Below are 22,097 nucleotides of genomic sequence, written 5' to 3' on the forward strand. Positions count from 1 at the left end.
ATCCAGGGACTAGTTGCCGAGTTGCCTTTGCTTTCGCCAAACTAGCTATTCCGCATTCAGCGCGTGCTGCACTTTAATTAAATTTCTTAATTATGTTGGATTAATACAAACAGAGGGCGCTGGCAAGGGCACACACACTAGGACACCAGAACACACACTCACTTGCTCACTCACACTAGCACACAGTCGTACAGTTTCCTATTCTCCTTTTAAGTTTAATCAACATACGCAGAGGACGCTCTGAGGAGGCTGAGCCTTGCCCGAGTAATTGAGAAAACTCGGCGCAAGTGTCGGTCTCGACAGCTCGAGCATCGTTTATGCGCATCCCCAAGTCTTGAATATGAATTAGCTAAGAATATCAGCAGAATATAGAATGCAGAATATAGAAAATCCATGATATTTACTACACAAAATGGAGTACATCTTTAAATTACTTCTGGAATGTATGAATTTCTTGTTTACTCCAATAGCAATTGTAGCTAATGAGTGTGCAGCTCGTTGTTGCCGCATAAACGTCCCGGAGGCAGAATCAGTCTGCAAATGAGCTGGCTGTCCTCACAGAGCTGCCACTCGAACCCCCAGATCCGACCAATCCACCCAATCCGCCCAATCCTCGCCAGCGTCGACTGCTCCTCCTGCTCGAGTGCATACACAGTTAGTTACTTTGGCATTTACCTTTGCCGGCGAGCATCCTGCTGACATCCTGCCTCTCGTCCTTGTCCTCGACCTGGTCTTTGTGCCCAGACCGTCTCATCTGTTGCCATTGGAGACGCCTGGTCCTAGTTTTTGGTCCTGGTTTCGGTCCTGGTTTCGGTCCTGGGCGACATGACAGGCGCGTGTGGGGCTGGGGATTAGTTGCAGCACGTGACTGAAATTCCAAGCGCTGTAGAGGAAGCAAGTGCTTACTAAAAATTAAAACACATGTAAAGAAATAATTAAGATATTATGCCACGAACCTCCGATTCAGCTCATTCTCTTCCTCCTCCCGACTCCTGCCAGCCACCCGATGTGTTCCTCAGCTCTGCACTGCGAGAAAAAGTTTGTGAATTAGTTACATTTTGTATTGGCTTGCTAGTATCTGCAAAACATAAATACCATTCATAGCAACTATGAAATGTATATTGCAAATGCTTGTATTTCTTAGAACAACTGTTGCAGTATATCTATATTGTATCTTAATTTCTTCGGATATGGAAAATATACCTTTTCTTTAAAGTGCATTCGAAATATTACTCGTATTTACATGCTCATGAATATTTCATTTTTATCTCGAGTCCGTCCAACTAACCAACATTGGTCAATTTGGACGTATTTAATTAGTAACACAACACTGTTCATTCCAGAGGTGTTTTTGGCCATTCAGTTTCTTTTGGATTATTTATAAACTTTGGACATGACCGTCCATCTTCAGAGCACAGTTTCCTCAAACACTTCGATTGATCACACCATTTTTGTGGTTTATTCCCGTACTTCTTGTTGCGATAGGAGCACATTGTCATTTTGAATGGGGTTGGAACTGGTGGCCGGTGTCCTGTGGGCTTCGCTCATGCAAGGACCTCTTTCGCTTGGTTTTCTATTATTCTAGGGGCGGATGGCTAACCGTGTATCCCAAGCCCAAGCTCCAAATCGGAGCATTGTCCTTCTGGCACGTGGCTCATTTCTTGCGATTTGTTTCGCTACACTTTGTGTCTCATTATAGGCCCAGTCTGCTGCCTAATGTATCATTAAAAGATGTTTTTGTTTCGCTCCCTGGGTCCTTTTGCTGGGGTGGGCACGGTGACACTGGGGTGAAGCGGGGTCCTGGAATAGTTGCCGCCTGTTGTAATTTCTGCTTGTTTTATTTACGGCACTTACGCGCACTTGTACTGAACAGGATCTGGAGTCCTGCGAGCCGGACGAGGCGGGCGACAGTGGAAGATAAGGTTCGTGCTCAAAACGTTTTTACATTTTATCGACTAAGGGGGCGACGGGGGCCAAGGAACACTCCAACACTCCAACACTCAAACAGTGAAACACTCCAACACTCAAACACACACATGCAGCACACACAGAAGACACAGCAGACTGGTGGGAACGCTGAAACAATTAAATTTAATTGCATTCCCAATTTGTATAATTATGCCTTGGTCTAAATACATTTTTTATTTACTCACTCACAGCGATGACACAGAAACGAGCCAAGCAAGGATGGTGACAAAGGTGGACTTCAAGGCGGGCTCAGCTGCTGACGCAGCATCCACATCCGAGTCCCCACCCTGCCCTCTTCTTCCCCACCCACAATTTGTGGTGCCTTCTGGCCATTTGAATCTCCGCTGATGGCTCAGGTCCACTGGGCTTCGGAGCAAACGTACTTCCACTTGGACTTGGACAATTACTCTCGAGGGTTCGAGATATGCTGCACACAGCTTCAAACTGGGAGTCCGCTTGGTGTGGGCTTCAGAAATAATATTTCTGGCATCTAACACAGCTATTTGTTCCTTGATTAACTGACTTAGATTATGATCTGTAGCTCGTGCTTTTCGGTAATGCAGCAGTAATGGCTCCTTTTACAAGTTTATAGGATCAAATCACGAAATAGCTCCTCAAATTAGAAAGGACTTGGAGGATAGTAGAAGTTGTTCGATTACTTAAAGAATATCCCATACTACATCTAAATCTAAAGGAATATTTTGTGTGCTTAAATACTCTGCCGCCCAATGGTCATCATCATTGCCATCATTCCTGTTTTCGATGCAGTCATGGGCTGCTGGACACCAGCTTCTTTTCCTTGTTCTTGGCCGGAGCCATTGTCATATGCCGTCAAAGCTGTCAGCAGCTGCATAATTTCAATTATCGACTGGAGCTATCGACGCCGAGCTCCAAAGGCATTACACACCCACTGGGCCGGGGCCAGTGATTCACCAGAATCATTGCAAACGAATGGAAGCCTAATCAAAATTGATGGCTAGATTGCATTGCCATTGTCATCCAGCCGTTGACAGCTGTCATCGATGGCCGGAGATTTTCCAATTTTGACGATTAGCTCGAGTCGGGCAGGCGGAATGGAGATTCGGGGACGGAATCCTAGGAGCTGCATAATTAGTACCGCCCCCGTCCGGAAGTTCGGCCCACAAGGCCACAATCACGGACTGCGCCTTTGATCGGCAAATAGAAATTCCACACAGCGATTAATCCAATAAGTTTCTATTACTTTGATTAGGTGTTGATTATGTGTGTCTGTGCCAAAAGTTTTCGCCTGCCGACAGGTGGCGTCCTGGTGCTCGGGGGAACTTTTCAAGCTGCCTGCTAATAAAGTCGTGAAAACACAGGCTCACCCAGTGCTACATAAATGCCGCCGTTTGGCGAGCAACAAAGGCCAAGGAGCACGAGCAGGAGCAGAAGCAGGAGCCTGCCAAAAGCGGAAAAAAAACGTCCTGAGAAAACAGAACAAAAATGCTAGGAAAATGGCAAACTATGCGAAGGATGCTGTGAGAAAGATTTTTGCAATTTATTTAAGTCACGTGCCATATTCTCTGCCACCTCACCTTGGGCGCTTGCCACTCCTGCAGGTGTGGAGGTGTGCAGGTTTGCAGGTGGGTGTGTGCGAACTTGATATGGAACTCAAAGTGACTGGCCCGCCACTGACTGACTAACTGACAGCCGTACTCGTAGTCCCGCTCCACTCCACTCCACTCCACTCCACTCCAAGCCCAAACCAAGACGGAGTCGGGCCAAAGTAAGGCCAGCAGCAAATGCAACATAAATTATATGAAGCAAAGGAGAAGGAACCCGATGCCCGGGGCAGACGAAGACGAAGACGGAGATGATGGCGACGACTAGGTGACGAGTGGGTTCCCCCTCCCGGATGAGGGGCCTCCTTTTCGACACTATCATATGCCTGCCTTTTTGGTACCCAGTCGCCGGTTTTCATGGGGCAACTTACTTTACTTAGTTGGCAGCGCTTAATTAGTGTGCGCAAATTTCGAGAACGTGAATTTTCATAAGTGTGTGATACACGGTGGGGGTCAGGAGCTGTTACCAGGATAGACTGATTGGAACGGAACGGAGCAATCAGCAGGAAACCTAACCTAAAAGTAATGACAAATAGGTCCGGGTGCCCCAAGAAAACTGCACTTCAATTCAAAATAGGTGTAATTTCATTTTAAACTTAATCTAATCTGGAAATGAATTTATTCCGGGCAAATCTCATTTTTGCAGGCTTTTTCTGTTAAAGAAGCAAAACAGTTCCTTTTCAACTGACTTCTTTTGGTTGATCGTCTAAGGTGGAGAATGATTCACTACAAGACACAACAAGCCTAAAAAGATGACGAAGCCCACCAAAAAAGTTAAATTAATGTTAAATTAAAATGTAATTATTCTATTTACCTCGATAGTGATGACTTGTAAACGAATCGAATGTTTTCCGTTTCGAACTTTTTTTTGGTTGTGTTCTTTTAACTATATTTCCATTGAAAAATTCAGCTAATGATATTTACCATTTAGCTGTCTTCTGTTTGGGAAGAAAATATTTTAAAACAAGAGTGAATGCTTACAAACTTGCAAACTTGCGTCTTTGTCTCTGGAATCTGTATGCTAAATCTTAACCTTCTAGTTTTTATAGTTCCTGAGATCCCGACGTTTATAAGGACAGATCTACTCGGCAATTGATTCTGATCAAGAATATATATACTTTATATATTCCTTCTAGTCCTAGACCCTTTTACTCCATGAGTAACGGGTATAAAAAGAAAATGCAAAAGAGAAAATGTTCTAATTAACGCTCCATTTCAGGGATGGTCATAATATATTTATGCGTCAACACTTATACCATTTGATAATACATTGTTAGTTTGGGAATAGGTTAACAGAAATCGCAAATACTATATCGCTTCTAGTATATCGAGGAATAAATTCATAAAGCGAATGAATAAATTCCTTCTCTTTTCCCTGTCCTGGGCAATCCTCCTTTCCATGGCCTTTATATGCTCCTCGAGGCGCTGGAATTCTTCCTCGGAATCTGAGGACTGCGAACCCTCCTCCGATCCAATTGGCTGCTCGGGATCCCCTGTCGTCAAGATCTCGTCGTTTCCAGTTGACTCTGCTTCCGCGTCCGAATTCTCCATCATTTCTGAATTAGGTTGTGCTCTGGAGCTTGTTTCTCAGTCAAGTAGTGAAACGCAAGTGAACTAAATATTCCGGCGGAACGAAATATTATGACAATCGAAAGCATAGCCAACTTGATCAAAAATAATTTGAATTTTAAAGTGTTTCCTTTTATATCGGAACAGCTATAATCTAGCACATAATGGCATATATCAGTTAAGAGTCAAAATTTAATTTCTAGCTTGGACAGTAATCCTGATCACCCTTCTTTTGAAGGGTCTGAACCAGTCTCTTCTCCATAATAAAAAGCGGCAGGATAACAAAATCAACCAATTTGGATGTAAAGTAAGGCAAAAAATATTAACATGTTAACAGTAAGACCATAATGTTACCATAGTGCATTGATAATTCAATTCAATTGACTTTTTTAATAGTGTATACCCACTCCGAATTCGGAAGTAAAAAGAAAAGAAAATGCAAAAGAGAAAATGTGCTAATTAAAGCTCCATATCCGGGATGCTTATGATATATTTATGCGTCAACAATTACACCATTTGATAATACATTGGTATGTTGGGAATAGGTGAACAGAAGTCGCATATACTATAAATGATGTACTTCTGCTATGATTGCAGCAAAGAGGCGATTGAACAGCACATTCAATTCCTCCTCCCGGGCCATCTCCCTATTCAGGCGCTCTAGTTTCTCAAGGAGGGGCTGGAACTTCGCAGGCATCTTCTGGGTAGACACATTTATCGTATTCAAAGAAACTTCAGTTTTCGAAGAAGAAGCCCCTGAGGACTACGAACCCACCTTCGATCCACTCGGTTGCTCAGGATCCTCTGTCAACTCGTCGTTTCCAAATGGCGTTGCTTCCGCGCTCGAATTCTCCGACATTTCTGAATTAGGTTGTGCTCTGGAGCTTGTTTCTCAGTCAAGTAGTGAAACGAAAGTGAACTAAATATTCCGGCGGAACGAAATATTATGACAATCGAAAGCATAGCCAACTTGATCGAAAATCTATTTGAATTTTAAAATGTTTCCTTTTAAATTAGCAAAGCTTAAATATACAACGTGTGTGGAGAGTCGACGTTAAGATTAAACGTTCTATTCGTATCGCGAACTAAGTGATCGCAAAAACCAAACTCTTCCTTACAAAATCATTTTAGAATCAAGACAAATCTTCAGAAGAAAGCAAAAACAAATTCTGCAGAGAAGCCGTTACAAAAGTAGACCTGCGAGGTCTGCTTGAACAGACCGCCAGACTTGAACTACATATCTATTAACGCCATTGACCCTGACAAGCCCTTTAAACAGTAACTTTGAACAAATTTAATTGGAAAGAACAAAATATTACCGAATTCGGTGATGCTATATGCATAGGGTCGGAAACCTACCCATCTGTTACATACTTTTGAACAATTTAAAATATAACTCTACGAGTAACTGGTGTTAAGTGAAGAAAAACAATTGCTGGCTGTATCTTCTCAGCACTACCGACAAACAACATATACATAATTAAACACATTGTAATTAGGTATTCGAATCATCCTGGCCAATTTTATTTCCCACTGTGCTGGCACATTGAAGTCGGCAGAGCCGGGTTTCCTTTTCGTTTTCATTTGCGTCGCGGTCTCACTTTGAAACAGTTTGATTAAGTTTAATTGATGTAATTACACTCTCAAATTGGATTGGATTTGTGAATACAAAGCGTGTCGAGAGGAGGAAGCAGGAAGAGGCAGGGTGTCGTCGGCAAGGACGAACAGACAGGGACTGGGATTGGGACAGTGACTGCGGAGAAGGACGAGGGTGAGGATGAGGACGAGGACGAGGACGAGTGCGAGTGCGAGGGGTGGCACACCTGCTATACCAATCGATCCCATTAACAACTTCAAAGTCGAGATCTCGTCAGGGATTTTGTGGCCGGCCCAAACACACAGTCACACACATTCTAACACTTTGCACTCGACTTTCATCAATTTCGAAAATGAATTTGAAAGTGTTGCCATCGTTGTTGCTGCGCCTGTGTGGCAGGGATATGGCGAGGATATTCCGGGGATCGAAGAGTGCAGGAGCAGGTTTAGCAGCAGCCCGAATGATGTGGCGCGCATATTTTGCATAATTTAAGCAATTTGTGCAACGCCAGCGGAAAGGGAAGAGGATGCGAACTGGGAAATCGGGGTCGGGATTCGGCTGTCGGGAATGGGGAATGAACATGCGAGTACGGGCACCGCCGACAAGGATGCGCCCCTCGATGACAAAGACAAGGGCGATGGCGATGCGGATGACGGACCATGGCGGCCTGGCAAGGTGCTGAAATTGTTCCCACATTACCGCACACAGGGAACAAAATAATAGGCTTCGATGAAACAGATTTCTTAAAATAACATTGGCGAAGGAGCCAGCATACACGTATATAGACCTAATTTGTCTAATTTGAAAGTAGTTTGCATCGTTCTTCATTAAGTATTAGTACTGAAATATTCAAAGAAAAATACAATCTTTCAATTGCTTTTTTTCGAGTGCAGTTCTGACTCTTGTGTCCTGCAACCTGGCCAGGAGCCAATGGCAATGGGCATTGGCCAACAGGCGGCGGAGCTGAGCCAGCGCTGCCCTGGCCAGATAATGAAGCAGCAACATTTTAACCAGGCAAATGCGCAAACACACAGGAAGGGGTGTGCAGTTTGGAGCAAAGAGTTGGAGCTGGGAATAAGAAGTTGGGACGGGATCTAGGGGCACGTGGCGTGAGTAAGTTGGTGTTGATTGCCGACTGCCAACTGAGGGCTAACGTCCGCCCATGACTGTCTGTCAGTCCGTTTGTCCGTCTGTCCGTCTGTTCGTTTGTCTCTTCGTCCGACTGTCCGTATGACAGTTCGTCCGTAAGGCTGAGTGACTAACTGACTTGGTCCCTGCTACTGATTCATGAACTGCCAACGAGCCTGGCCACCAACCTGAACCTGAGCGCCGCAATAGCTGCAACATGTTCAGACATCCGTGTGCACCAGCACACTGACCGCATACCGCTCTCACCCACACCCACACACTAAAAAAAAGCACACGCACACAGAACCATGTGTCCTGGACTGGTGCTCATATTTCGTGTTCCCACAGTCTCGTTTCCGTTGGGCCCATGATGCTGCTGTTGTGGATGCGAATGTGAATGGGGATGCGCATGCTGTTTTTGTCCATTGCGTTGCCATGACAGTGGATTTTACAGATACTTAAGTGCCGGTTGGTGGTGTGTGTGTGTGTGTATGTGAGTGCGAGTGTGTGCGTTCGCTTGATATATTCAGCTGACTCATTCTGCTGACGCTCCAAATTCAAAAGCAAACACTGTTGCATACTTTTGCCCGCTGCAAACCCACACAGACGAGACCAAAAGCGAGAGAGCGACAGAGAGGGGCAGACACGGCGTGACAGAGAGGGAGCTAGTGCTACAGAGAGAGAGAGAGACTGCAATGGACACATATTTTCTGATAAATTATTGCATTGTTGATTTATTTTTGGCTTTTCGCTGTCTGCGGCTTAAGATTAATTTCCTTGCGTTGTTGAATTCACACTTATGTGGCGCCCAACGTGGGGCCCACCCGACTGCAGGCAAACAGCCACCCACCGCCCACCAACCACCGCTCTCAACCCACTACCCACTCAACCCACTACCCACTCACCTCGCCACACCGCTTCTCTGGCCAGGGCAATCCCTTTGTGCGTGTGCCCCAAGTCGTTAAATGACTTTTTAAAAAGCGCCAATAAAAATTAAATCAAATAAATATAATTTTTAATTAAAATTCCCTTTAATCTTTTTACAATTATTACCAGCTTAATGTACAACAATGGCAACGACAACGAGGACCACGACCACAATGGCGTCTGAAACAACGGTAACAAGAACACCAATTGCTGCGAAGCGCAAGGTAACGCACTGACAAAAGATTCAATCCCATCAATTGGATTGGATTTTTTATTAAGCTCTGATAAGCGGCTGGCGGATGGGTGGGCTTACATATGCGTAAGGATGTGCATATTGTGGCCAAGAAAGGCGGAAAGGGATTAATTGCCAGGGAGGTAAACAAAATTTCAACGATGGGCAAGCAAAGTAGGCACCACATTACCCTTGTCTTTCGTCATCTTCATAACTTAAACGGGTATCGAGTAAGGTTCCACACAGGTGGTAGTTTATAATATGAATTTTCGAATTTTTATTGAAGAGTTCGTGGGGTTTGGTGACACCGTATACCAGAGAACTGCAGCCCGCCACTGGCACTCTACGTCCACCCGATAAACACTCGGTCTCTAGGCACCCCGTCTTTTTTGACACCCTACTTGCGGCAACAGAAAATATTCGGGTGTTTTACCAACGTTGTGTTTCTGTTACGAGTAAAAAAACCACCCGAGGCCTGCTGCGCAAGAGCCGTATGGGTGAGTGGACGCACAGTCAACGATCGGCCGCAGGTCATTTTTTGTACGCCTAAAATTTGTATGGGTGGAAGCGCGACGGGTATAAGAAATGAAGGGTAAAAGGGAATACCCAAGAAAAATTTCGTGCTCATGTCGGGTGCCACCCGTTTCGAATCATTGCCTTACTAATTTTTCACAAGTCGCTAGCTGAATACTCTAATGACAAATATTCTTGCATAAATTCATTTTTGAAATGAATTTTGTGAAATTCGGCTATTAGCATTATTACTATTACTATTATTTTTACTATAATTTACATTTAAATAATAAAAACGTTAATAATATATATAATATATAATAATATATAATATAATATATATATATATATATATATATATATATAATAATTAAATTACATATATATATATATTTATAATATATAATATAATAAAATATAATATAATATATATAATTATAATAAAATATAATAATAAGATGAAGGACATATTTTACAAAGTATTCGACAAAGTCTAGAGCCACGCCGAAAGAATAGTGTATAAACGTATGGAGTGTAAAACGTATGGAGTTACGCATCTTGTCTGTGACTCGACTATCTACAAGAGTAGATAGACTGATAGAGACTATTACCCGAGTATTTTTAGAAACACCCGAGTATTTTTGGAAACACCCATGTGTTTAACGGTAAACCCACAAGTGTTTTTGTTACTCATCCCTTTTTAGGCATTTGTCTTTTTCTGACTGTTTGTCTTCTCTACCCTCCGTTATGGGTGCCGAGTATGATCGGCACCCGCGACGCAGGTCACCGTATTGATTCGGGTGCGGGCACAACGGGGTGTCTTGTCTACATGTGCAGATGTATACTGTGTGTTTGTAAGTACCCGCGATGTGCGTGGCGGGTAGCACCCGCACACAAAATTGTTGGGTGTGAGTCGAGTGGCTAAAAATGCCACCCTTGCAGTTCTCTGCCGTATACCGTAGGAGGTGTCCATCTTAATCTTCAGTCTGGATATACAACTTAAGCTCATCCTCAATAATATCATGTTATTTTCCTAGCCAGATATTATTGTGAGCACTAAACTAAATCTTTAGTCAAACTTGGGCGCCTTAATGTACTGAAGTAATTTATCGATTTAGTGGTCTGTTTCAAAAGCTACTCTCTGCATCTGACCTCTTGACCCCTTGCAGTCACCGCGAACTTTTCTATTGTTAGCAGCGGTTATCATTTCGGTTTTTTTTTTCATATTGCTCGCCGGGTGGTTGGAGTGGACGGATGAGTGCTCCATGAGTTGGCCATAGTCGATTCCCGTGCCAAGTCTAATCTGTGAACCGTGCGTATGGGTGGCTGATGGTGCTGGGGGACAAAAGTCGCCGGCTAAGCCGCTCATGAGTGGCCTTTGATTGGCCATCATCCAGCGAATCCACTCCTCCATCCAGCGAGTTCTTCGCCATATGCGTGTGTGGTTGCCCCAAGGTGCTGGCGGTGGTCGAGGGGATGTTTAGGGACAGCTTCATACATATTAAACCCATGGAACGTAAATATTTAACGAATACTTTATTTTGCAGCCAGAGCAACAAGGAAATCTATTTTTTTTTTATGGGATATCTCTGCTTATTTCTCCCCTTTTGAGTGGAAAACTTTGTCAGTTTGCCTGTGGGTTTAGTGGGGCATGCAACATGTGTGTGTGTATGTGTGTGTGCTGGTCCTGTGGCCCGAAAGGTTAGGGTTTAAAGGCTGGAGTTTATTTCTCTGGATTGCTTTAATAATTAAGCGTGGATTTGGCACCCGATCCTTAGCTATCGCAATCAACGCCAGTTAAAATGATGACCCAGCCAGACTGGATCTCTAGCTTCCCACTCCATTACCACTACCATTCTCGTTCCCGATTCCGTTCCCATTCCCATTACCAAATCCAGTACCACTTCCAACACGGAATGACTGCCAAAAAGGAACGTCTTTCCCTTAAGCTGAAAGTGAGACACAAATTCCGTGGGGGCTTACAAATTGCAGCGTTAATTGCATACAAAGAACAAGAAAAGTGCCCAAGAAATTGTAACAAAAGGCTGTTTTTTATTTCCGTTCCCATTCCGATTTCCCGCTCAGCCAAATGTGAGGGAGGGGGCGTGGCTGGGACATGGGGCAGGGGGCAGGGGGCAATGGGCGCCTCATATAGTTGACAATTGACGCATTTGCAATTCAACACTCGAGCAGAACGGAGCTCGAGCGTTGCGCAATCAGCGGCCTCGCGTTTCACGTTCGTCCTGCCCCGCTGACTTCTTCATCCTGTGAACGCTTAGGCATTTGCATTTTGATGCCACTGTAGTTGTGGGGGGGCGGGGAAGGGGGGGGGGGGCGGCACATGGGAGAGGAGAGAAGGGAAGCGAGGCAGGCTGCACGTGGGGCGACATAAATATTTGCAGTGTTTGATGTGGCAGCTTCGGCTTTGGCTTCGAACTGGTGACTCCACGGAGCCACTACACTGTGCAAATCCTGGAAAGCGAAACTGAAAACAGTGCTAAAGTAAGACCAAACTATATAATTGCATATGGATTCCTTAGATGAACTGGACGGAATGAGTATCGTCATGGGATTTTTCGTACGAAACCAAAACCAGTCCTTCAGCATAGATAGGTTATGTAGTTTTGTATCGATGAAATAATTATAATATTATGCAATATTATGTAATTTATATTGTGCGTTAATATCCCCAGAAGATATAGATATTATTCTGAAACCATAGTATGGATTAGTCTAAAAATTGGCTGGCATATAATTCGCCTTATTCGCATTCCAATTTCGATTTTACCAATAATTCGATTTGAGTTACTATATGTTTACTCTTAAATTTTTGAGTAAAAACGTGATTTCAATATTTCGTGTTTCGAAACTTTGATTTTCCCAGTGTAACGATGCTGGCTTCTCGGATTTATTAAGTCGAGCACCAGTTGAATGTGTGTGTGCGCACGTGTGTATGGGTGTGCGGGTGTGTGGGTGTGTGTGTGTGCACCTTGCTATTCCTGGAGGCACACTTGCCTTAATTATTGCCTGGCATGCTGCCCGTGGAGAGGGGGCGCCGGGGTAATTGGTAGCCGGTCGGGGGAGTGCGACTGGATGTGGGAGTGGGAGTGGGTGTGGGTGTCGAGCAATGGGAAATAGGAAACGGGAAACGGGAAACGGAGTGTCAACAGTTTATGAAGTGGACTCCTCACGCTTGGCTCCGACTCTGGTTGGCATTTTCCTCCGCTCTCTGCCGGTCGCCTTAGTTTTCCTCGCTTTTCCGGCACATTGGGGGCATAATCAAACGGTAATTGGTGCGGGCAACGATTTTGCAAATTGAAAGAAAGCACACAGAGCCGGCAAAAGCGGAGTGGTGTGGGTGGAAAGTGTGTGAGTGTGCGAGTGTGCGAGAGTCGGGAAGAAAGTCGGGCCGGGGCACCCAGTGAGTGCAGACAGAGACAATTTTCTATAAAAACTAAATTTGAAATTGTGTTGACTTAATGTTTGCGCATAAAGCGGCAACCAAAATGGCAAATGCACTCACACGACCAGATGGACATGCTAAAGGACATGCCAAGGGACACTCACAGTCACAGACACACACGGACACAACACACACACACACTCGACTCCGTTGACGACTGTCCGTGTGTAGGTGTGTGAGAGAAAGGGGTACACAGAGCAAATTCCCAAATTGAGTTTTCATGTCCTTCAATTTCATTGAGAATAATTCGCACTTCGTTCAATTAAATTAACTAATAGTTCTTTAATGTTGTAATATGATTATTTTTCTCATATCAACAATGGAATAATAAAGATAGTAAGAATAACTCAGCGTTATCATTAAGCTATCTTTATATGATGTAATGGACATTACGGTTAGCTGTGATTTTAGGGGCAGTTTGAAGGACAATGCCTAGTTACAAATCAAATTTAGTGAATTAAAAGAATTATGAATAAGCATGTGAATTTATTCACAATTCAATGGAATTAAGAGTTCTCGTTGGAAGTGGAAAGTGTAAAGGGCCAAATGATCTGATTTTCGAAGATCATGTCCTTTGTCTAACTTTTTTCTCCGTGCATGGGCGAAAGGATGCCGGGTCTTCTGGTGTAGCACTTTGTGCAATGTCTCGCCTCATAGTCGTCATCTTGGTGGAAATTTATTTTCATTGCTGCCGCAGGCTATGGCAATATCAACAGACTAGTGGGTGGAAGGTGGTGGGTGGTGGGTGGTAATGGGGGCAGTTAGTTTTCGCATTCGCATGGAAAGTCGCCTGACCTTTGCCACGCGTCCTGCCGAAAGTGTGCCCCTTCCCCTGGGTGCCCACGTCGTGGGCAAATCGAACTAGGACTCCAAGTTATCCCACTATAACTTTAATTTGGAAAAGTTCTCGAATGAGAGTGGCAATTGAGATTTAATCCAAAGGTGCAAAGGATCAAACACCTCAATCCCAGCTGTAAATAAGCAACTCGCACTGACCACTTATTTCTGTGAGTGCACTCAATATATAGATATAGATATATTCACAGTTCAATAATATTCTTACTAGTGTTAGGATTTTTGCTATCCCCTTTATAGCAGAATAGCATGTTGGATAGTATTTAGACTATTTGCTATTAAATAGTAGTTGTCGCGTTAAAACTTGCACTTTTCACAATGTGAATAAATTGAGCATTCAAGAATTTAGTAAGAGTTGTCATCATTTTAGTGGAGTTCTCTAAAAGTATCGCACAAAGTTGCATACCAAGAGTACATCTCAAAGTAAGTAATAAGTAATAAGTAATACTGCTTAATCACCATGTTGTTGTGCTTGGAGCTATCATCAAACAAACAACAGTCCATATGCTCAATAGGCTTGAGTGCCATTTCAGTGTTCGAAATGCCTTAAAGTTTCGTCCTTGTTGAATTTATTCTACGATTTTTTAGTGAGCAGATTTCTTTGCTTGTCCCCGCGTCAGTTGCTTTTTTGTGAGCAGTCCGCTTTATCCTTTTGCTCCTTTTGGACCACTGACAGTCAACGAGCTGGGCATTGCCCTCCATCATTTCGGGCAGCAATGAAAGTTGCAGCTTAGCGCCAGCAGCAGCAGCAGCAGCAGCAACAGCAGCAGCAACATCAACGGCGGCTACGCGTTCAAGTGAAAAGTCCGCAGCTGCTGCCCGCACTTCATGTACTTCGCACTGTGTGTGTGAGTGTGTGTGTGTGCGAGAGTGTATGTGTGGGTGTGGTGTGGGTGTGTGTTAGTGCTAAGCTTTTGCTCGACGCTTTGTTTTACTGCTTAGCTTTGGTCAAGTCCTGTCTGGGGATGCGCGGCTGCTGCTCCTTCTGCCGCCGCCACTGGCTCAGCAGGGCCTACACGGAGAGAAAACATGGCATACTTACTTTAAAGTGCTAAATATCTACATCGAATGGTGGGTTAGTTTTGAACCTATGCTAATTAGCAAATCAATACATTTCTGGTGACTCCTGTAATTCTCAAAAATGTACTGTAAATTACTGGTATATGTAAATTAAAAATTCTATCATTTATGTAAGTTCAATCAAAATTATATAATTGTTGAATTGCAACGAAGTGGCGCGAATTTTTGACCAGTGAACACCGCTATGAGTCCGGAGACGTGACTGGCCACTGGCCACTGGCCACACGCTTGGCGAGATTCCCAACACTTAGTTGCCAAGGAAGAAGGAGCACGGGGAGTGGGATCTGGATCTGGATCTCCGGGGGAGTCGAGTTCAGGTTCAGTGGCGAACCTCGCGCAGGCGTTCACCCACTAGACACCCCATCCGCAGTCTCCAGTCCCCCAGCGCCCATCGCCCATCGCCCATACCCACCCGAACTGGGGCACCCCACCGTCTATTCCCTCGTTCGCCATGATAGCTGTAATCGAGGAAATCCCATAAGAGACGATTTAATCCCATATTTCAAAGTTATTCAAGTGCAAAAATGCCAAAAAGGAATGCAAACATAAGCACTGCCAGGACACGGACACGGACCTTCTCAAAGACAGTGGAGGCGGGACGGGGCAGTACGGGGCGGTGCGGGGCGGAGGAGGCGTGCCAGGGCACGGAATTGAAGCTCCTATTGGGAACTGGGCCACCTGGTGCAACCTTCTTCTGACCGCACACTTTGCCACTTTGTTGCATTGAATCAATTCCGGACAGCGCATCCCGCCGAGCTGCCATCACTCCAGACGTGGATGCTGCTCCTCCAGCGTTTTCATCATTTCTGTGCGATTGCGCTTGATTTCGTTTCATTTAGTTTGGCCAGCGAGAATCCCTCGCACTCCGATTGCTAATCCCCAACAATTAGCTGCAGATTTAAACGATAATTGGACAATCGCACATGCCCAAACAAGGCGCCCCAATCCCGACCTCCTTCCCAATCCTGAATCCTGAATTCTGACCCTCCTGCTCCTGCTCCTGCTTATTGCATCCGAATTGCAGGCAAAATGCCACTAATTGCGTTCCAGATAGTTTATAAATATGGCGCAGCTTTAAAGTGGCCCATTAAATTTCATTGACGCATTGACAAACTGACACCGCAGAAACGGCAAGCGCTGCAGAAAAAAACGTGGCTTAAATTTGAGTCCTGAGAGTTGTTTTGCATTTCTTACTGAACTAAATGAACTTACCATACCCTACACCAATCACAAATAGTTGTACACATGGCTTCGGAAAATTCGGTGGCTCTCAGAAATTCTGGAAACTATATTCCCCATACCTACACGTTAAAATCCGCGTTTGAAAACTATGTTATATTCTTGTACAGGTTCTTGGCTCGAAGTTCATTATTATCCTTACATTCAGTCCATATCCCAATGTCTCCTAAGCACCCTGTTTGCTCAACCTACAGCAATGCGACCACCTCATGCCATTCAGTCAGTAACCTTTTCCAGTTTTCAGTTTTGTGGAGCTGTTGTTAGTTCAAGTCTGGCGGTCTGTTCAAGCAGACCTCGCAGGTCTACTTTTGTAACGGCTTCTGTGCAGAATTTGTTTTTGCTTTCTTCTGAAGATTTGTCTTGATTCTAAATGATTTTGTAAGGAAGAGTTTGGTTTTTGCGATCACTTAGTTCGCGATACGAATAGAACGTTTAATCTTAACGTCGACTCTCCACACACGTTGTATATTTAAACTTTGCTAAATTAAAAGGAAACATTTTAAAATACAAATTGATTTTCGATCAAGTTGGCTATGCTTTCGATTGTCATAATATTTCGTTCCTCCGGAATATTTAGTTCACTTTCGTTTCACTACTTGACTGAGAAACAAGCTCCAGAGCACAACCTAATTCAGAAATGTCAGAGAATTCGAGCGCGGAAGCAACGCCATTTGGAAACGACGAGTTGACAGAGGATCCTGAGCAACCGAGTGGATCGAAGGTGGGTTCGTAGTCCTCAGGGGCTTCTTCTTCGAAAACTGAAGTTTCTTTGAATACGATAAATGTGTCTACCCAGAAGATGCCTGCGAAGTTCCAGCCCCTCCTAGAGAAACTAGAGCGCCTGAATAGGGAGATGGCCCGGGAGGAGGAATTGAATGTGCTGTTCAATCGCCTCTTTGCTGCAATCCTAGCAGAAGTACATCATTTATAGTATATGCGACTTCTGTTCACCTATTCCCAACATACCAATGTATTATCAAATGGTGTAATTGTCGACGCATAAATATATCATAAGCATCCCAGATATGCAGCTTTAATTAGCACATTTTCTCTTTTGCATTTTCTTTTTACTTCCGAATTCGGAGTGGGTGTATACACTTTTACAAGTGTCAATTGAATCGTTCAAATAAATAAAGATCATCTGGCGTGGTAGATGGGTAGATGACTTTGCAGGACTGTTTTCTTTTCATACCCGTAGAGTAACGGGACCCCTCAGTCCTCAGAGACGTCTTTTTCGATAACCGAGGCTTCGTCTTCGATAACCGTCGATCCTGAAAACATCGATGCCAATACATATATGGGATTTGTGTTGGCCTATTTCCAAATTATCAATGCACTATGGTAACATTATGGTCTTACTGTTAACATGTTAACACATGTTATGAGCAATCTTAAAATGGTTCGTTAATTAGCGCAAAACATTCTATATTTTGCCTTATTTTACATCCAAATTGGTTGATTTTGTTGTCCTGCCGCTTGTTATTATGGAGAAGAGACTGGTTCAGACCCTTCAAAAGAAGGGTGATCAGGATTACTGTCCAAGCTAGAAATAAAATTATGACTCTTAACTGAGATATGCCATTATGTGCTAGATTATAGCTGTTCTGATATAAAAGGAAACACTTTAAAATTCAAATTATTTTCGATCAAGTTGGCTATGCTTTCGATTGTCATAATATTTCGTTCCGCCGGAATAATTAGTTCACTTTCGTTTCACTACTTGACTGAGAAACAAGCTCCAGAGCACAACCTAATTCAGAAATGATGGAGAATTCGGACGCGGAAGCAGAGTCAACTGGAAACGACGAGGTCTTGACGACAGGGGATCCCGAGCAGCCAAGTGGATCGGAGGAGGGTTCGCAGTCCTCAGATTCCGAGGAAGAATTCCAGCACCTCGAGGAGCATATAAAGGCCATGGAAAGGAGGATTGCCCAGGATAGGGAAAAAAGAAGGAATTTATTCATTCGCTTTATGAATTTATTCCTGGATATACTAGAAGCACGGGTATATTCGCAGAACATATAGTATGTGCGATTTCTGTTAACCTATTCTTAAAATACCAATGTATTATCAAATGGTATAAGTGTTGACGCATAAATATATTATGACCATCCCTGAAATGGAGCGTTAATTAGAACATTTTCTCTCTTGCATTTTCTTTTTATACCCGTTACTCGCAAAGTAAAAGGGTATACTAGATTCGGTGAAAAGTATGTAACAGACAGAAGGAAGCGTTTCCGACCATATAAAATATATATATTCTTGATCAGGATCAATAGACGATAGAATAGAATAGAGTTGAGATTTAGCATACAGATTCCAGAGACAAAGACGCAAGTTTGCAAGTTTGTTGACCCATGTTGCCACGCCCATTCGAACGCCCACAAGCCGCACAAAACTGCCACGTCCACATATTTGAAAATTTGTTGGATATTTTTTCATTGTTTTATTAGATTTTTTTTAATTTTTTCTCATTTTATTCCCCAATATCTATTGATATCTCAGAAAAATGATGAAATTTCGCATTCGCATTCATACTAGCCGAGTAACGGGTATCTGATAGTCGGGGAACTGGACTATAGGGTGTGCAGTAACTATTGCACACTGAAATTAGAAAATCCATGACAAGCGCATTGTTTTCGAACGTTTTTCCGGAAACCTCATTATAACCCCCTGCGAAGGGTAGAAAGCAAATTTCCGTTGATTTTCCGACCAAGTTCCCCGGTGGCCAAGAAAAAGTTGCCACTTCAGCGGTCAGCCAACGAGCATCGGGCATCAAGCAGCAGCCATTAGACACCAGAAATCAGACGGCAGAGGTCAAAGATCAGCGTGGTGTTAACGGGAACAACGAGTGGTCGAAAGGCAATCAGCGAGCGAATCTCGGGCTCAGGGGTAACGTGAATGTGCGAATATGTTGCCGTCAATTCTGCACAAAATATGCATAAATACGGGCATAAATAAGTGTCTGGATGGGCTCTCACACAAGCAAGCACACGGATTCGCACTCAAAACCCAACTGTGTGGGTTACTGACTCTGCCTTTCTGTGTGCCTGCATGGCTGTATGTGTGGGCCGAAATCAGCCACCCACCACCCACCATGCGTCCTTGCCTCGCGAATTTCCCTTGAGAATATTACACCCCTTACTTGCAGAGCATATCTACTTTTTACTACATCGTATTGATTTACGAAGTATTTGATTCATTTAGCAACTTTCTGTTTTGAATGATTTATATTATGGTTTTGAATAAACTGGCATCAGTATCTTTTTGTGTGTGGATATATTTATCTGCAGTGGAAATTAAATAAAGAATAAAATAAGATAACCTAATGCAATATATTGAAAGCAAGAAAGTTCTAAGTAAACGACCAGGAAGCTTGCTGCCAATGTATCGATGTGGAGTGTGAGTAATGGGTATTGGTTAGCTGACTTAGGAGTACTTTCTCGCTTTTTCGATGATTTTGTTATATTTTTTGCTCTCCTATTAATTGGTAGCTGTTATCATACCCGATGCTCTAAGTGTTTATACATATGTATTATTCTTCACACAACTGTGAAAATACCCTATAAATTCTTTTGTATATTTTATGGAGAATACATGCTACCCTATTAAACTGCCTATTAAATGTGCAATCAAAACCAAAATGGCCGAAAATTGACCAAGGTCAATCACATGTTTATGATCTCAGCTAAAACTAACCTAATGTAATAAACTACAAGCTAACCCAACAGTAATAATTAATCAACTGGCATCTGGGATCAAAAAAATGCAATCCGAAAAAGTTTACTTATACATTCGGGTGCACGCAATAAACAACTTCGCAATCCGTACTTTTTATGAATATATAAGTACCTTATGGGCCGTTCTCATCTGCCTTTTGTTGTTTGCCTTAAAGTTACGCGTTTTACCTTCGGTACCCCGATTTCACCCCCGTCATCCACGTAAGTGTACAATAAACGCGGATTTCACCGCCAATATTTGTCTGCAATCATTTTTTTTTTTTTTTTGCCTGCTGTCGGCAGTTACCCAGCAGTCTGTCTGGTCGTCCGTTTGGATGTTTGGCTCTTAGGCTCTTTGGCAGTCTGGCTCCCACAACTCACCACCCACCACCCACCTCCGACCGATTTCTCTGAGGGGCGAGTCCTTTTCAGCCAGGCCAGAGCAATAAAACCCCTCCATCAGCAGCAATCGCAACTCCAACGCGTTGCCAGTCGATTAACACTCACACAATTTCACACATACTTCCAGTCCAACATACCCTGTAGTTTTATTCAGCGAAGATTTCTACATGAAATGCTACTGTAGACAATTTAATTAATATAACAATTAAATTTTAATTAAGTTTTATAAACGTAATGAAGAAAAAATCACTAAGCTAAGAAGTAATATTTCATCATTCCGATCGATACCAAGTTAATATTTTAGGTACTCACAAAAAATTGAATAAAAGCGTAAGCGTAAAAGCGTTTTCGAAAGTGACGAAACCCTCTATAAGAAAAATAAATATTATATTTAACTTAAATGTGTAACTTTACTGTAATTGCGCATTATGATTAATTATTATTGAATACAATGCCTACCATCCATCTAAAGTTATCTTCAAGTACATATTTCATTTATTGATACGATAGCGACGGTTAAGATTAAGTACAAAAAGTAAATCAATTTAATTAAATTGTCTGTCAATGTACTGCATCCTTCGAAGAGTAAATGTAGTGAGTATAGAGGATATGCTACATGTAGGGGCTCTGAGGAAAGGCCATTAGTTTCTGTCATCTCCTGGTGCCTGTAAAGAATATACATCCTGAGGATGCTCTAGTCCTTTCAGCATTCCGATCATGGGAACTTGAAAGTTGGCATCACCATACTAGACAGCTGACGGTGTCTGGGTATTCACTAGTTATTCACTGGTTCACCATGTGATCTGTGTTGACTGATTGACCAAAGTCGATCCTGTTGCAGGATCTTGTGGAGGGAGGAGGCAACTAAATTCAAGCGGGACAAGGCAAAGCCAAATGTCAACAAATAGATATTGCTAACTTAATTGAAAATTAAAAGCTTACTTTCAATTTGGGCTGCTCTAAAATGTGGTTTTACTTTAAGGAAAGTTACGAGGCAACACTACAATAAATGTATAATAAATTTATCAAATGTAAATAAAATTCCAAAGACAAATATAAGAACCTGAAAGGAAGATAGATACAATAAAATACACAAAATAGAACATTTTTAAAATGTATGTAAGGTATCAGATGAAATAGATTACGTAGAGACAATCATTGTCATAAAAAATATATGAGCATTTGCAAATTCATGCAAATATTTTATCTTATGAACTGCTTTATTTTTGCATTCCGGGTAGAATTTGAGAAAAGATCACTTTTTTTGGCATAAACACACCCAAAATCCCTGAAAAGAGAAAATCAGAATAGTGCAATTTGTTCGCCACCGCAGCCAGTGAACTTAAAGGCTCAAGTGACCCGCAGTTGGCCTGTTTTTTGATAGAGACACGGAAAGGGGCCAATAAAGCAGCCGGTCCTGGTCGGACATATAAAGGTGCCAGCTATATCTCGGCACCATTTTTTCAAACCCGCTTTGGAATCGGCGACCACAATGGAGCAAAGGCATTGGCAGTGCCCAAGGGAAAGCCCTAAATACCAAATCGCCAGGTGGTAGTCACTCCTCGGCATTCCCTTCCTTTTTTTGGCCAGTTGCCTGTGGGTCTATGGGTCACCTCTTCTGTTCTGTTCCGTTCTCCCTTCAATTCCAAGCGGCGTTTGTTCCAAACAATTTGCGATGCGAGCCACCCAAACACCTGAAAAACAGCTGAAAACACCTGAAACACCTGAAACACCCACCCACACCCACAGTTCACTCACTTACTTATTCATTTCCACTCAATCCGACCCGCGCACCCAGCCCCCCGCCCTCGTGCTCATTCTC

The 22,097-nt window shown here is 43.1% G+C and overlaps 3 protein-coding genes across 4 annotated transcripts; 1 reads left to right on the plus strand and 2 right to left on the minus strand.

Annotated features, from left to right (window-relative positions):
* Positions 1–4,733: 4,733 nt before the first annotated feature.
* Positions 4,734–5,268, minus strand: LOC120285307. The gene has a single exon (XM_039297042.2). The coding sequence runs from the start codon at positions 5,103–5,105 to the stop codon at positions 4,860–4,862; it is 246 nt and encodes an 81-aa protein (XP_039152976.1). The 5' UTR covers positions 5,106–5,268; the 3' UTR covers positions 4,734–4,859.
* A 305-nt stretch (positions 5,269–5,573) lies between these two features.
* LOC6726513 lies at positions 5,574–6,093 on the minus strand. 2 transcript variants are annotated; one of them, XM_002107433.4, is made up of 2 exons: positions 5,896–6,093; positions 5,574–5,817 (listed from the first exon to the last, which is right to left on the minus strand). In XM_002107433.4, exons 1-2 carry the CDS (start codon positions 5,977–5,979, stop codon positions 5,686–5,688), a joined length of 216 nt encoding a protein of 71 aa, XP_002107469.1. In that variant the 5' UTR covers positions 5,980–6,093; the 3' UTR covers positions 5,574–5,685. The 2 variants fall into 2 exon arrangements, with proteins under 2 accessions (XP_002107469.1, XP_016040155.1); XM_016172311.2 differs by having other exon boundaries at positions 5,574–5,820; positions 5,896–6,077.
* An 11,688-nt stretch (positions 6,094–17,781) lies between these two features.
* Positions 17,782–18,287, plus strand: LOC120285340. Its single transcript, XM_039297418.2, has one exon. It carries the CDS (start codon positions 17,916–17,918, stop codon positions 18,177–18,179), a length of 264 nt encoding a protein of 87 aa, XP_039153352.1. The 5' UTR covers positions 17,782–17,915; the 3' UTR covers positions 18,180–18,287.
* The last annotated feature ends 3,810 nt before the right edge of the window (positions 18,288–22,097 follow it).

Source organism: Drosophila simulans, chromosome X, assembly GCF_016746395.2.
Source record: "Drosophila simulans strain w501 chromosome X, Prin_Dsim_3.1, whole genome shotgun sequence".
Taxonomy (NCBI): Eukaryota; Metazoa; Arthropoda; class Insecta; order Diptera; family Drosophilidae; genus Drosophila; species Drosophila simulans.